Source organism: Myotis brandtii, unplaced genomic scaffold, assembly GCF_000412655.1.
Source record: "Myotis brandtii unplaced genomic scaffold, ASM41265v1 scaffold329, whole genome shotgun sequence".
Taxonomy (NCBI): Eukaryota; Metazoa; Chordata; class Mammalia; order Chiroptera; family Vespertilionidae; genus Myotis; species Myotis brandtii.
The window spans coordinates 303,921-314,933 of record NW_005362676.1 but is presented as its reverse complement, the minus strand read 5'-3'; the positions used below and the strand labels follow the sequence as shown (position 1 = coordinate 314,933).

Genomic DNA, 11,013 nt, shown 5'->3' with positions numbered 1-11,013 from the left:
GGCTGCCTCCTGCACGCCCCCTACTGGGAATTGAGCCTGCAACCCGGGCCTGTGCCCTGACCAGGAATCCAACCGTGACCTCCTGGTTCACAGGTCGACGCTCAACCACCGAGCCACACCGGCCAGGGCCCTGGGTCTCTTGGATAAGGGCACTAATCCCAGTCATGAGGGCTGCACCCTCCTGACCTAATCACCCTGCAAAGGCCCCCCCTCCAGATACCCTCACAGTGAGGGTTACATTTCCATGTAGAAATCTGGGGAGAGAAGAGGGGGTACTGCACTGGGGGGTGGGGTGGGAAGGAGCTGTGACACCTTGTCATGGAGCAGACAGAGAGCTGAGAGGCTAAGCCAGCGAGTAGGTGTCCCTGGACGGGGAGGGGAGGCCGGGGACCCCCTCCGGGAATGCAGACAGCAGCCTGCCTGCCGGTTCTGTGGGCTTGTCCCCCGGAGTCGTCCCTACCTGGCACCACGACACTCGCAGACTGTGCCGGCCGGCCGCGCTGATTGCAGTCGAAACGCTGCCGTCTGGGCGCCACGCCGCCGCGCTCCACAGAAGCCCGTTCCGCTCTAATGAGGTTTCAGGCAGGATGCTGGGAGGAAGAAAGCCTTTTAATTAGATCGGTAGCAATCAGCTCCCAAACCACAGAAGCCCTTTTCCCCGAGAAGACAGACACGACGCAATTAAAAGCAAGCCAGCCACCTGCGCGGAACACGGACGGGCTCACTTTAAGGCCATTAAAAAGAACAGGTTCTTGCCCCGCCCTCGCGGCTCAGTGGCTGAGCATCGACCTCAACCAGGAGGTCACGGTTCGATTCCCGATCAGGGCACAGGCCCGGGTTTCGGGCTCCGTCCCCAGCGCGGGGCGTGCAGGAGGCAGCCGATCCATGATTCTCTCTCATCATGGGTGTTTCTATCTCCCTCTCTCCCTCTCTCTCTCCCTCTCCGTAAAACCAATAAACTTATACTCAGGTGAGGATTTTTTTTTTTAAAAATTGGACTTTGTGCCCAATTTAATTTTTTAGGTTCATAAATTATTTTTAAAATAGAAAGAGAAATAAGCTAAGCCATTCTCAGGTGCCACCTCTGGTGGTGGGGTAGCAGGGTTTTCATTTTCTATTTGATACTTTTCAGCCGTTTGTCAGGGCTCGATGACAAATGAGTATTTCCTCCGAACGCAGAGGGAAGCTGACCTCTGGGCCCGTGGGCTCGGGCAGGCTTGGTGCCTTCCCATGTCCACACGTCCCCACAGTCCCAGGAACCAGACTGCTCTCTGGGCGGCGGTGCCGGGCCCTTCCGGAAGCCGTGCCCGCCACAGTCACAAGTCTCTTCTCTTCTCTTTAAAGGACGAGAAGAACCAGGTCCTCACCACCAACATCTGGCTGCAGATGGTAAGTGGAGGCCCGGGCAGCCCTCGCCCTCCGATGTCCCTGCCCTTGCCTCTGAGACGCTCGTGTGTGGACGGCAGGGCCAGCAGGGGCCCCGGGAGAAAAGCCAGGCCTGTCGTCCCGGACACCAAACGGCTGCAGGTTCGATTCCCAGTCAGGACGCCTACTTAGGTTGTGGGTTCCATCCCTGGTCTGGGCGTGTGCGGGAGGCAACCGATTGATGCTTCTCTCTCTCTCCTCTCTCCCCCCTTCCTTTCCCTGTAAAAAATCAATGAAAACATATCCCCGGGTGAGGATTAAAAGGAAAAGATTTGGCAGTTTGCCCGGAAGGGTGCGGATTGCCAGGAGAACCCGTACTTGGGTGGCCAGGCACTGTTTTGAGTCCGTTGCTCCGAAAATAAACTCCCCTCTAACCACGGCTCGTTCTTGCAGAGGCATCCTCTGCTTCGCTTCCTCTAAAACTCGCCCCGTTCATCGCCTTTACTTATTCAGCCACTTCCAAGCCGCCTGCAATCAGGCTGAGTAATTTACAGTCTAAAAGAAGGTTAAAGCCCGGCCGGTGTGGCTCAGTGGTTGAGCGTGGACCGATGAACCAGGAGGTCACCAGTTCGATTCCCGGTCAGGGCACATGCCGAAGTTGTGGGCTCGATCCCCCAGTAGGGGGCGTGCAGGAGGCAGCCCATCGATGTTTCTCTCCCTCTCCCTCTCCCTTCCCTTCTCCCTAAAATCAATACAACATATTTAAAAACAAACAAACAACACGATAGATACAAGAGCAGCTGCAGGTGGAAGGCCGGGGTTCCAGGGGAGGGTGGACAGGAAATCGGGCTCCTGGGGTCTCACGTTGCTGAATCCCTGGTCCCAGCATCTAAATCCACCTCCTGGACCCTTTAAAAACAAACAAACAACACGATAGATACAAGAGCACCTGCAGGTGGAAGGACGGGGTTCCAGGGGAGGGTGGACATGTGGACAGGAAATCGGGCTCCTGGGGCCTCACGTTGCTGAACCCCTGGTCCCAGCATCTAAATCCACCTCCTGGACCTCAGGCCCTCCACAAGCGAATGTTCCTGCAGATGCGCGGTGCTTCTGCGCTTCCCGAAGAGAAGAGGCAGAGAGGTGAACAGCGACAGCACGATCAATTCTTCCTGGGCAGCGGGGGATTGATCTTGTTTTCCCATCGTCCCACTCGCCCTTGATTCCGCCCGAGGAGAAAGCGGCTGATGTCGGTGTTTGCCTCTTTCTGGTCCTCCGAGGGAGCAGTGGGGGTTCTCCAGGGCTTAGTGTATTGTTTCGGGGGGGCCTGTCCGCTGCCATCTGATTTGACCCAGGAAGGGAGGCGGCGGGTGCCTCTCCGTTTCTGCAGGGACTTTCCGGCCACTCCCACACTCCCGGCTGCTGCTTTGAAAACGGGGGACATTTGTCACCGAGTCGAGAAAAAAAATAAAACCTGTCTTCTCCGAGCTTGGAATGTCGGTCGTTCTCCCTGGCTCTCGGTTTCCAAGCCTCCTGAGAAGAGTCTCTATTCCTTTTTACCTCCTGATTCTAATTATGGGCCCAACAGCATCCACATGGCAGATGTTAGGCTGTGAACCGTATTTCTTTCTTTCTTTTAAATATGTTTGTATTGATTTCAGAGAGGAAGGGAGAGGGAGAGAGAGAGAAACATCAGTGATGAGCGAGAATCCTGGATCGGCTGCCTCCTGCACGCCCCCTACTGGGGATCGAGCCTGCAACCCAGGCCTGTGCCCTTCACCAGAATGGAACCCAGGACCCTTCAGTCCCACAGGCCAATGCTCTATCCATTGAGACAAACCGGCCAGGGCAACCGTATTTATTTCTAACTCCTTTCTCTTATTCATTTTTGAACTCTGTCACTTCACACATTGGGCTCATAGACAAGCGAGCCGGGACTTGCTGGGGGCCATGTTAGCAACTGTAGTTAAAGGTGATGTTTCTTTCTTTCTCGTTCTTTTTTTTTTTAATTGATTTTAGAGAGGAAGGGAGAGGGAGAGATAGAAGCATCAATGAGGAGAGAGAATCATTGACCGGCTGCCTCCTGCACGCCCCCTACTGGGGACGGAGCCCGCAGCCCGGGCCTGTGCCCCGACCTGGAATGGAACCGTGACCTCCTGGCTCGCTCCTTTGGGCTCTGAGCTTACCTAGCCGTGTCCTAGATCAGTTTCAGTGGCCAAGGCCATATGTGCGCCTGACGGCACTGTGCGTGTCAGTCCTGGACAGATCACTATCTGCAGTGGAACACGTCGGAGTACCCGGGCGTGCAGACCGTGCGCTTCCCCGACGGCCAGATCTGGAAGCCGGACATCCTTCTCTACAACAGGTGAGCCCGGGCGGGAGGAGGGGCGGCTGTGTGCTGGCATGTGGGTAGCGATCGGCGTGTGTCTGAGCGTTCGGTGGATGTGCCTGATCTCGTATCTATAACTTGGACCACTGCTCCCACTGGGCGTTGTAAATGCCCCCCCCTCTTTTTTTTTTTAACAGTTTCTTTTTAAAAAAATATATTTTTATTGATTTCAGAGAGGAAGGGTTAGGGAGAGAGAGAGAGAAACATCCATGATGAGAGAGAATCATGGATCGGCTGCCTCCTGCAAACTCCAGACTGGGGACCAAGCCCGCAACCCGGGTATGTGCCCTTGGCTGGAATCGAACCTGGGATCCTTCAGTCCGCAGGCCGACGCTCTATCCACTGAGCCAAACCGGTGGGGGCTGTAAATGGCCTTTGAGAAGGCAAGAAATGAGGGCTTCGTCTGTAACCCAAGGCCGTCTGCTTGGTAGACCAGATGCCCCAAAGACAGGCATCCAGGTGGGGTCAGTTTCTAGGAGCCTTAAAATCCTTGGCTCATCTGCGTAGCAAATGCAGGGCATCTTGTTGCAATGAGGCCTAGAAAGTGACAAGGAGCTAAATATTTCTTAGAGAGAGTTCCACCCGGCCCGTGTGGCTCAGTTAGCTGAGCGTCCACCCATGGGCCAGGAGGTCGCCAGTTTGATCCCCGGTCAGGACACATGCCGGGGTTGCAGACTCGGCGCCCCCATAGGGGGCGTGCAGGAGGCAGCCGATGGATGATTCTCTCTCATCCTGAGTGTCTCTCTCTCCCCCTCTCCCTTCCTCTCTGAGATCGTAGAAGTATATATTCTTTCAAAAGAGGCCGCTTGCTGCAGACCGGCCGTCTGTCCTGGGGGACGGCTGCTTCATTTCCCTGACGGATGGTGGACAAGGCCGGTGCTGCCAGCCAGCTGGCCGGGCTGCCCGCCGAGAGGGCGGGCGCCAAGAGGAGCAGGCCGGCCAGGTGCTGAGCCAGGGGTTTCTTGCTTGCTTCCTTCTGCGTTACCGCAAGCCTGCGGTTCAAGGGTTGTTCTGAACGCGGCGGCGCCCCGAGGGAGGAGCGGGCCCAGTGAGGGTGGCTTGTCACGGTCTCCCCTGGACCGAGGCCAGGCCGCGCTGGTGTCGGTGGTCAGCAGCCTGGGCCCAGGAGAGCTGGGACCCTGAGCTGTGCAGCTGCGGGCGGCTGCCTCAGCCACGTGGGAGCGTTTGGATTTTTATGAAATATTTTTAAATACTAAAGGAAATTTTGTTTGTTTTTTTAAAAAACATATTTTGGTTCAGTCCCCAGTCGGGGGCTGGTACGGAGGCGACCGGTGGAGGTTTCTCGCATCGAGGTCTCTTCTCTCCCTCTCGGTCTCTGTGAAATGGGGGTGGGTGGCGGCCCCTGGGGACCCGTCTCCCAGGCCGGCTGCGTCTGTGGCCGGGGAACAGGCGGCAGCCCCTCCAAGCTGCCGGGACCCGGTCATGACAGCCCAGAGGGCACCGGGGGCAGTGCCAGCTCACGGAGCCCTTTTCCCGTTCCCAGTGCCGACGAGCGATTTGACGCCACCTTCCACACCAACGTGCTGGTGAACTCCTCCGGGCACTGCCAGTACCTCCCTCCAGGTGAGGCTGCGTCCTCGGCTCTCCTACAGCGACAAGCTGAGTGTGGGGTGTCCGTCCTGCCTCTGCTCCCACGAGCTGGGAGCTAGTCCTGAGCTCTGGGCAGGGGCCACCCCCAGATGTTGCTCCCCAGATGTTGCTGTCCAGGTGCCGCCCTCCCTGTGGTGAATGATGCTGCAGTGAACACGGGGTAGTTGTTTTGTTTCCCGTGGATACGTACCCAGAAGCGGGACTGCCGGGTCACGTGGTAGTTCTGTTTTTAAGTTCTTGAGGACCCTCCCTACTCTTTCCACAAAGGCGGCACCCATGCCCAATCCCGCCGGCCGGCCGGGCGAGGCTGCTGTGGGTTTGGCGCACACCTCGCCAGCTCCCCCGCGCCTGACGGTGCCCGTGGCCCCCGCAGGCATCTTCAAGAGCTCCTGCTACATCGACGTGCGCTGGTTCCCGTTCGACGTGCAGCAGTGCCAACTCAAGTTCGGGTCCTGGTCGTACGGAGGGTGGTCCCTGGACCTCCAGATGCAGGAGGCGGACGTCAGCGGCTACATCCCGAACGGGGAGTGGGACCTCATAGGTGAGCCCCGCGGGGCGGGCGGCCCGCTGCCCGGAGGAGAGCGGCGGTATTCCCGGGCTTGCTTAGCAGCTTGGGATTTTCCACTCTGCGTTTCGGTGCATTTACGGCACTCGCCATGATTCCCCGCGGGCGATAGGATCAGACGCAAAGGCAATGAGAAGATTTGGTGCTTCCCAGGGGGACTGTGGTCATAACCGTTTAAATGAGCCGGTGCCAGGATAGGCATCCGTACATCCTGCGAATCTTCTGTTCCTACCGTCACGCTGGACAACAGCAGATTGCATTTATACTGGCGTAAAGTTTACAGTGTGACATTTATCGTCATGGCGGCTTAGTCCACTCGGGGTGGCTCATAAACAACAGACATTTATTTCTCGCAGTTCTGGAGCCTGGACGTCCAGGATCAACGTGTTAGCAGATTTGGTGTCTGGCGAGGGCAGCTTCCCGATCCATGGACAGCTGCCTTCTCACTGCGTGTCCATGACGGAGGGGCAGGGAGCTCTCCGGGGTCTCCGCTACAAGGGCACTAATCCCACCCAGGAGGGCTGCACCCTTCTGACCTAATCACCTCTCACCGGCCCCACCTCCTGACACCACCACGTTAGGGGTTAGGTTTCAACCCACGAATTTTGGGGGGGGACACAGACATTCAGTTTATAGCCCATGTAATTCCAGTCCATCAAAACACCCTGCTAAGCTGTTCAAATATCACTAATACACTCCTAAAGAACTCTATGGTAAACCAGGAAGTGCTCATTCAGACACCAATTACCCAATTTTTAAAAAATATATTTTTTATTGATTTCAGAGAGGGAGAGAGAGAGAGAAACATCAATGATGAGAGAGAATCATGGATCGTCTGCTTCCTGCTCGGCCCCTACTGGGAGCCCTCAACCCAGGGAATCCAACCGTGCCCTCCTGGTTCATAGGCCAACACTCAGCCACCGAGCCACACCGGCCGGCCCCAATTTTGGGGGGACATCAGCTCCATGGCTGTGTGTGCGTGTCATACGCGGTGCCATAAACAAGCAGGGTGATGTGTGTTCCTTTCCTCCCTGCCCCCACGGAGGCATCCCGGGCAAGCGCAGCGAGCGGTTCTACGAGTGCTGCAAGGAGCCCTACCCCGACGTCACCTTCACGGTGACCATCCGCCGGCGGACCCTCTACTACGGCCTCAACCTGCTCATCCCCTGCGTGCTCATCTCCGCCCTGGCCCTGCTGGTCTTCCTGCTGCCCGCGGACTCCGGGGAGAAAATCTCCCTGGGTGAGTGCCCGCCTTCCAGGGGAGCCAGAGGGGACGGGAGGGCGCGGCCTGTGTTTCAGCACCATGGACAGCGCCCGGCCCAAGGGGCTCTGGGTGCGGAGATGTTGGGGGTGTCTGTGTGACGTCACACACTGACCTCCTAGCCCAGGAGGTCTCCCTGACCACACAGGCTCCTGCTATCGCCTCTGTGTCGGATGCCACGCCCTCATGGGACACCCTGATCCTACAAGGAGGGTGGGAACACCCAGGAAGGGGCCAGTTCTCCCCTGAGGGGCCTGGGGTTTCTCCCCTCTGACACCCCGTCCTGCTTTTTGTTTGTAAAAAAATATCTTTTTATTGATTTCAGAGAGGAAGGGAGAGAGGAGGAGAGGAGAGAGATAGAAGCATCAGTGATGAGAGAGAATCACGGATCGGCCGCCTCCTGCACACCCCCCACTGGGGATGGAGCCGGCAACCCTGGGCATGTGCCCTGACCGGGAATCGAACCGTGACCTCCTGGTTCCTAGGTCGATGCTCAACCCCTGAGCCACACCGGCCGGACTGGCTGTTTTCCTTTTCCTGCCTCATGAGACGACCTCTGCATACGAACGTCGTAAAGAAAAAGAGAGACACTAGCGCTGTCGTCAATGACGCATTCTGTGTGGTTCTAAAGTCCCGGCTCCTAAATCCGACTCCTCCCGGGGCTTCTCTGGAACCCCCGTCCCCCCGAAATACAGAAAACCAGGCCCTTGTGTTCAGGAACGCCTTAGACACCGCCTGCCCCTCCCTCCACCCTCCAGTTCAGCGGTTCTCAGCCTGTGGGTCGCGACCCCTTTGGCGGTCGAATGCCCCTTTCACAGGGGTCGCCTAAGACCATCCTGCATATCAGATATTTACATGATGATTCATAACAGCAGCAACATTACAGTGATGAAGTAGCAACAGAAATCATTTTATGGTTGGGGGTCACCACAACATGAGGAACTGTATTGAACGGGCCAGAAGGCTGAGAACCGCTGCTCTAGTGGTTGGAACCTCGGGTGGGGTCCCCGCTGGAGGGAACGGAGGCCTCACGGCCGGTCTGTCTCCTGCGCCCTGTCTCTCTGCCTCAGGGATCACGGTGCTGCTCTCTCTCACCGTCTTCATGCTGCTGGTGGCCGAAATCATGCCCGCGACATCCGACTCGGTGCCCCTGATAGGTAAGGGCCTCCAGGCACGGGCCGGGGAGCCGCACCGCCCGGCTTCCGCCCGAGGCCAGGCCTTGCTGTCACTGTGCAGGGTGGTCCATGGGCTCTGCTCACCGGGGCACAGGCGAGGGGGGTGGGGGGGTCCCGCTGTGCTGTTCGGGTCTAAGATGCAGACATGGCCCCCTCCTCCCTAATCCCCCCTCGTGCTTGTTAGGGAGCCATTAGAGCAGTGGTTCTCAACCTGTGGGTCGCGACCCCCTTGGCAGTCGAGCGACCCTTTCACAGGGGTCGCCTAAGCCCATCCTGCATATCAGATATTTACATGACGATTCATCACAGTAGCAACATGACAGTTAGGAAGTAGCGACGAAAATCATTTTATGGTTGGGTCACCACGTGAGGAACTGTATTTAAAGGGCCGGAAGGTTGAGAACCACTGCATTAGAGGTTCACTGTGTCAGCTGGACCCACCGTCCCCCCTCAGATCCTCCCTTAGGACGGGAAGGGCACCCACTTTCACCCTCAGCAGCTGTTTCCTGGGACGGCCCGCTGTGAGGACGTGCGAGCAGGACGGACACGCTGGGGCCGGGACAGATCCAAGGCAGGGCCTCCCGGGTCCGCCCTCCGCCCCGGCGGCCGGCCTCAGCCGCCCTTTCTCTCCGCAGCCCAGTACTTCGCCAGCACCATGATCATCGTGGGCCTCTCCGTGGTCGTCACGGTGATCGTGCTGCAGTACCACCACCACGACCCCGACGGTGGCCAGATGCCCAAGTGGGTGCGTTCCTCCCGCCCTCCCTGCAGCCCGCGGGGCCCTCCCCCAAGGGGGCGCCCGGGGCGGCTCACGAACTTGGTTTTTTAAAATGTATTTTCCATTGATTTCAGAGAGGAAGGGAGAGGAAGGGAGAGATAGAAACATCAGTGAGGAGAGAGAATCGTGGATCGGCTGTCCCACCCTGGGGATCGAGCCCACAACCCGGGCCTGTGCCCTGACCGGGAATCGAACCGTGACCTCCTGCTTCATAGGTCGATGCTCAACCCCTGAGCCATGCTGGCCGGGCCCAAACCATTTTTAATGACGAGTGGTGCTGACTGCCCCAGAAAAAAACCATCTTAATTAAAAGCAATAATTATTCGCCTCTCAGCACAAGACCATGTTCTAACCAATGGCCGCCAGTGCAACATGAGGTCTGGCGCTCTCTCTCTCTCTCTCTCTCTCCCTCTCTCTAGTTTACATAACACCCCGCGTTTTTCTCTCTTCCCGGGGCATCTGACACATAACGAGCCTCCCAGGGCCGTTCAGGACGATCTGTGGCTGTGACGAAGGCACCGCCGAGCGCGGGGGCATTATGTGGCGTTTGCACAGCCGGAGACAAAACCGCGACCTGACAGAGGGGCCACCGGCTCAGGGTGACCCGTGCCAAGAGCATCACTTCACTTCGGAGATGCTTTTGCCTGGAAAGCGAACGGCTCAGGCCACGGAATGGAACCCCGACTTGGCGGGAGGGCTCTCCGTGGGCCCCGCGGCCTCCGGTTCAGACGCACTCATGCCCAACACGCTGCCTCAAGCTCCGGCCCCAGCGTCCCGGTGCCTCTGGGGGAGGCTGGGCTACAGGCCACACCCAGCCGACCGAGTGCTCTTGCAAATGTCATTTATCGGAAGACAGCCGGCCTTTCTTTTTCTTTTTTTTTAAACAGGCTTCTATGGCTGGTTTTGCCGGTCGGCAGAGCGGGGTAAAAGCAGGCCTCATGGCCCACAGGCTAGAACTCTTACTACCTGACCCTGTTCAGGAAGGTCGAGAAGCCCTGCTGCAGACGTTTCAAAGCACCTTCCTGCGTATCCCCTTTTATCCCGGCTTCCTGGCCGCTTAACGCGTTTAGGTTAGAGGTTCCCAAGCTCCCTCGGTTCGTACACCTTTGCTGCCTGAGGTGTCCCCCCCTCCCCCAGAGCCCCTTGGGCAAAAGAAACACCCAGCAGTTCTGTTCATTAAATAGGTCAGAACCGCCCTGGCCGGGTGGCTCAGTGGTTGGCGCGTTGTCCCCTGCGCCCAAAGGTTGCAAGTTCGACCCAGGTCAGGAGGCAGCCAGTCGATGTCTCCCTCACACGTCAATGCTTCTCTCTCTCTCTCCCTTCCTCTCTAAAATCAATAATAATAATAAAATACACGTCAGGACAACTTACAAGGCCCTAACCGGTTTGGCTCAGTGGCTAGAGCGTCGGCCTGCGGACTGAAGGGTCCCAGGTTCGATTCCGGTCAAGGGCATGTACCTGGGTTGCGGGCACATCCCCGGTAGGGGGTGTGCAGGAGGCAGCTGATCAATGTTTCTCTCTCATCGATGTTTCTAACTCTCTACCCCTCTCCCTTCCTCTCTGTAAAAAAATCAATAAAATATATATATTTTTTAAAAAAGACAACTTACAAGACTTGACAACTGAGCGCCCGTGAGCCCCGGACACCTCTCCAATCTTTTCCCCGGCACCTGCTTTTATTAAGATTTTTTTTAAATAAATACATTTTTATTGATTTCAGAGAGAGGAAGGGAGAGAGAGAGAGAGAAACATCAATGATGAGAGAATCATGGGTCGGCTGCCTCCCGCACGCCGCCTACAGGGGATGGAGCCCGCAACCCGGGACTTGAACCGCGACCTCCTGGTTCCTAGGCGGGCGGCGGGCGGGCAGGC

The 11,013-nt window shown here is 57.3% G+C and overlaps 2 protein-coding genes across 2 annotated transcripts in view; one reads left to right on the top strand and one right to left on the bottom strand.

Annotated features, from left to right (window-relative positions):
- Positions 1–11,013, bottom strand: part of OTUD7A (OTU deubiquitinase 7A) — a gene marked incomplete at its 3' end in the record, with an annotated part of 77,451 nt that overhangs the window by 54,924 nt on the left and 11,514 nt on the right. Inside the window, exon 3 of the mRNA XM_014543564.1 lies at positions 461–590. The remainder of the gene's footprint in view (positions 1–460; positions 591–11,013) is intronic.
- The window catches only part of LOC102246452 (neuronal acetylcholine receptor subunit alpha-7), a 39,579-nt gene that overhangs the window by 23,325 nt on the left and 5,241 nt on the right, over positions 1–11,013 (top strand). Inside the window, exons 6-12 of the mRNA XM_005871095.2 lie at positions 1,345–1,389; positions 3,618–3,727; positions 5,256–5,335; positions 5,736–5,903; positions 6,973–7,167; positions 8,259–8,345; positions 8,999–9,108. Of these exons, the coding sequence (XP_005871157.1) occupies positions 1,345–1,389; positions 3,618–3,727; positions 5,256–5,335; positions 5,736–5,903; positions 6,973–7,167; positions 8,259–8,345; positions 8,999–9,108 (795 nt within the window). The remainder of the gene's footprint in view (positions 1–1,344; positions 1,390–3,617; positions 3,728–5,255; positions 5,336–5,735; positions 5,904–6,972; positions 7,168–8,258; positions 8,346–8,998; positions 9,109–11,013) is intronic.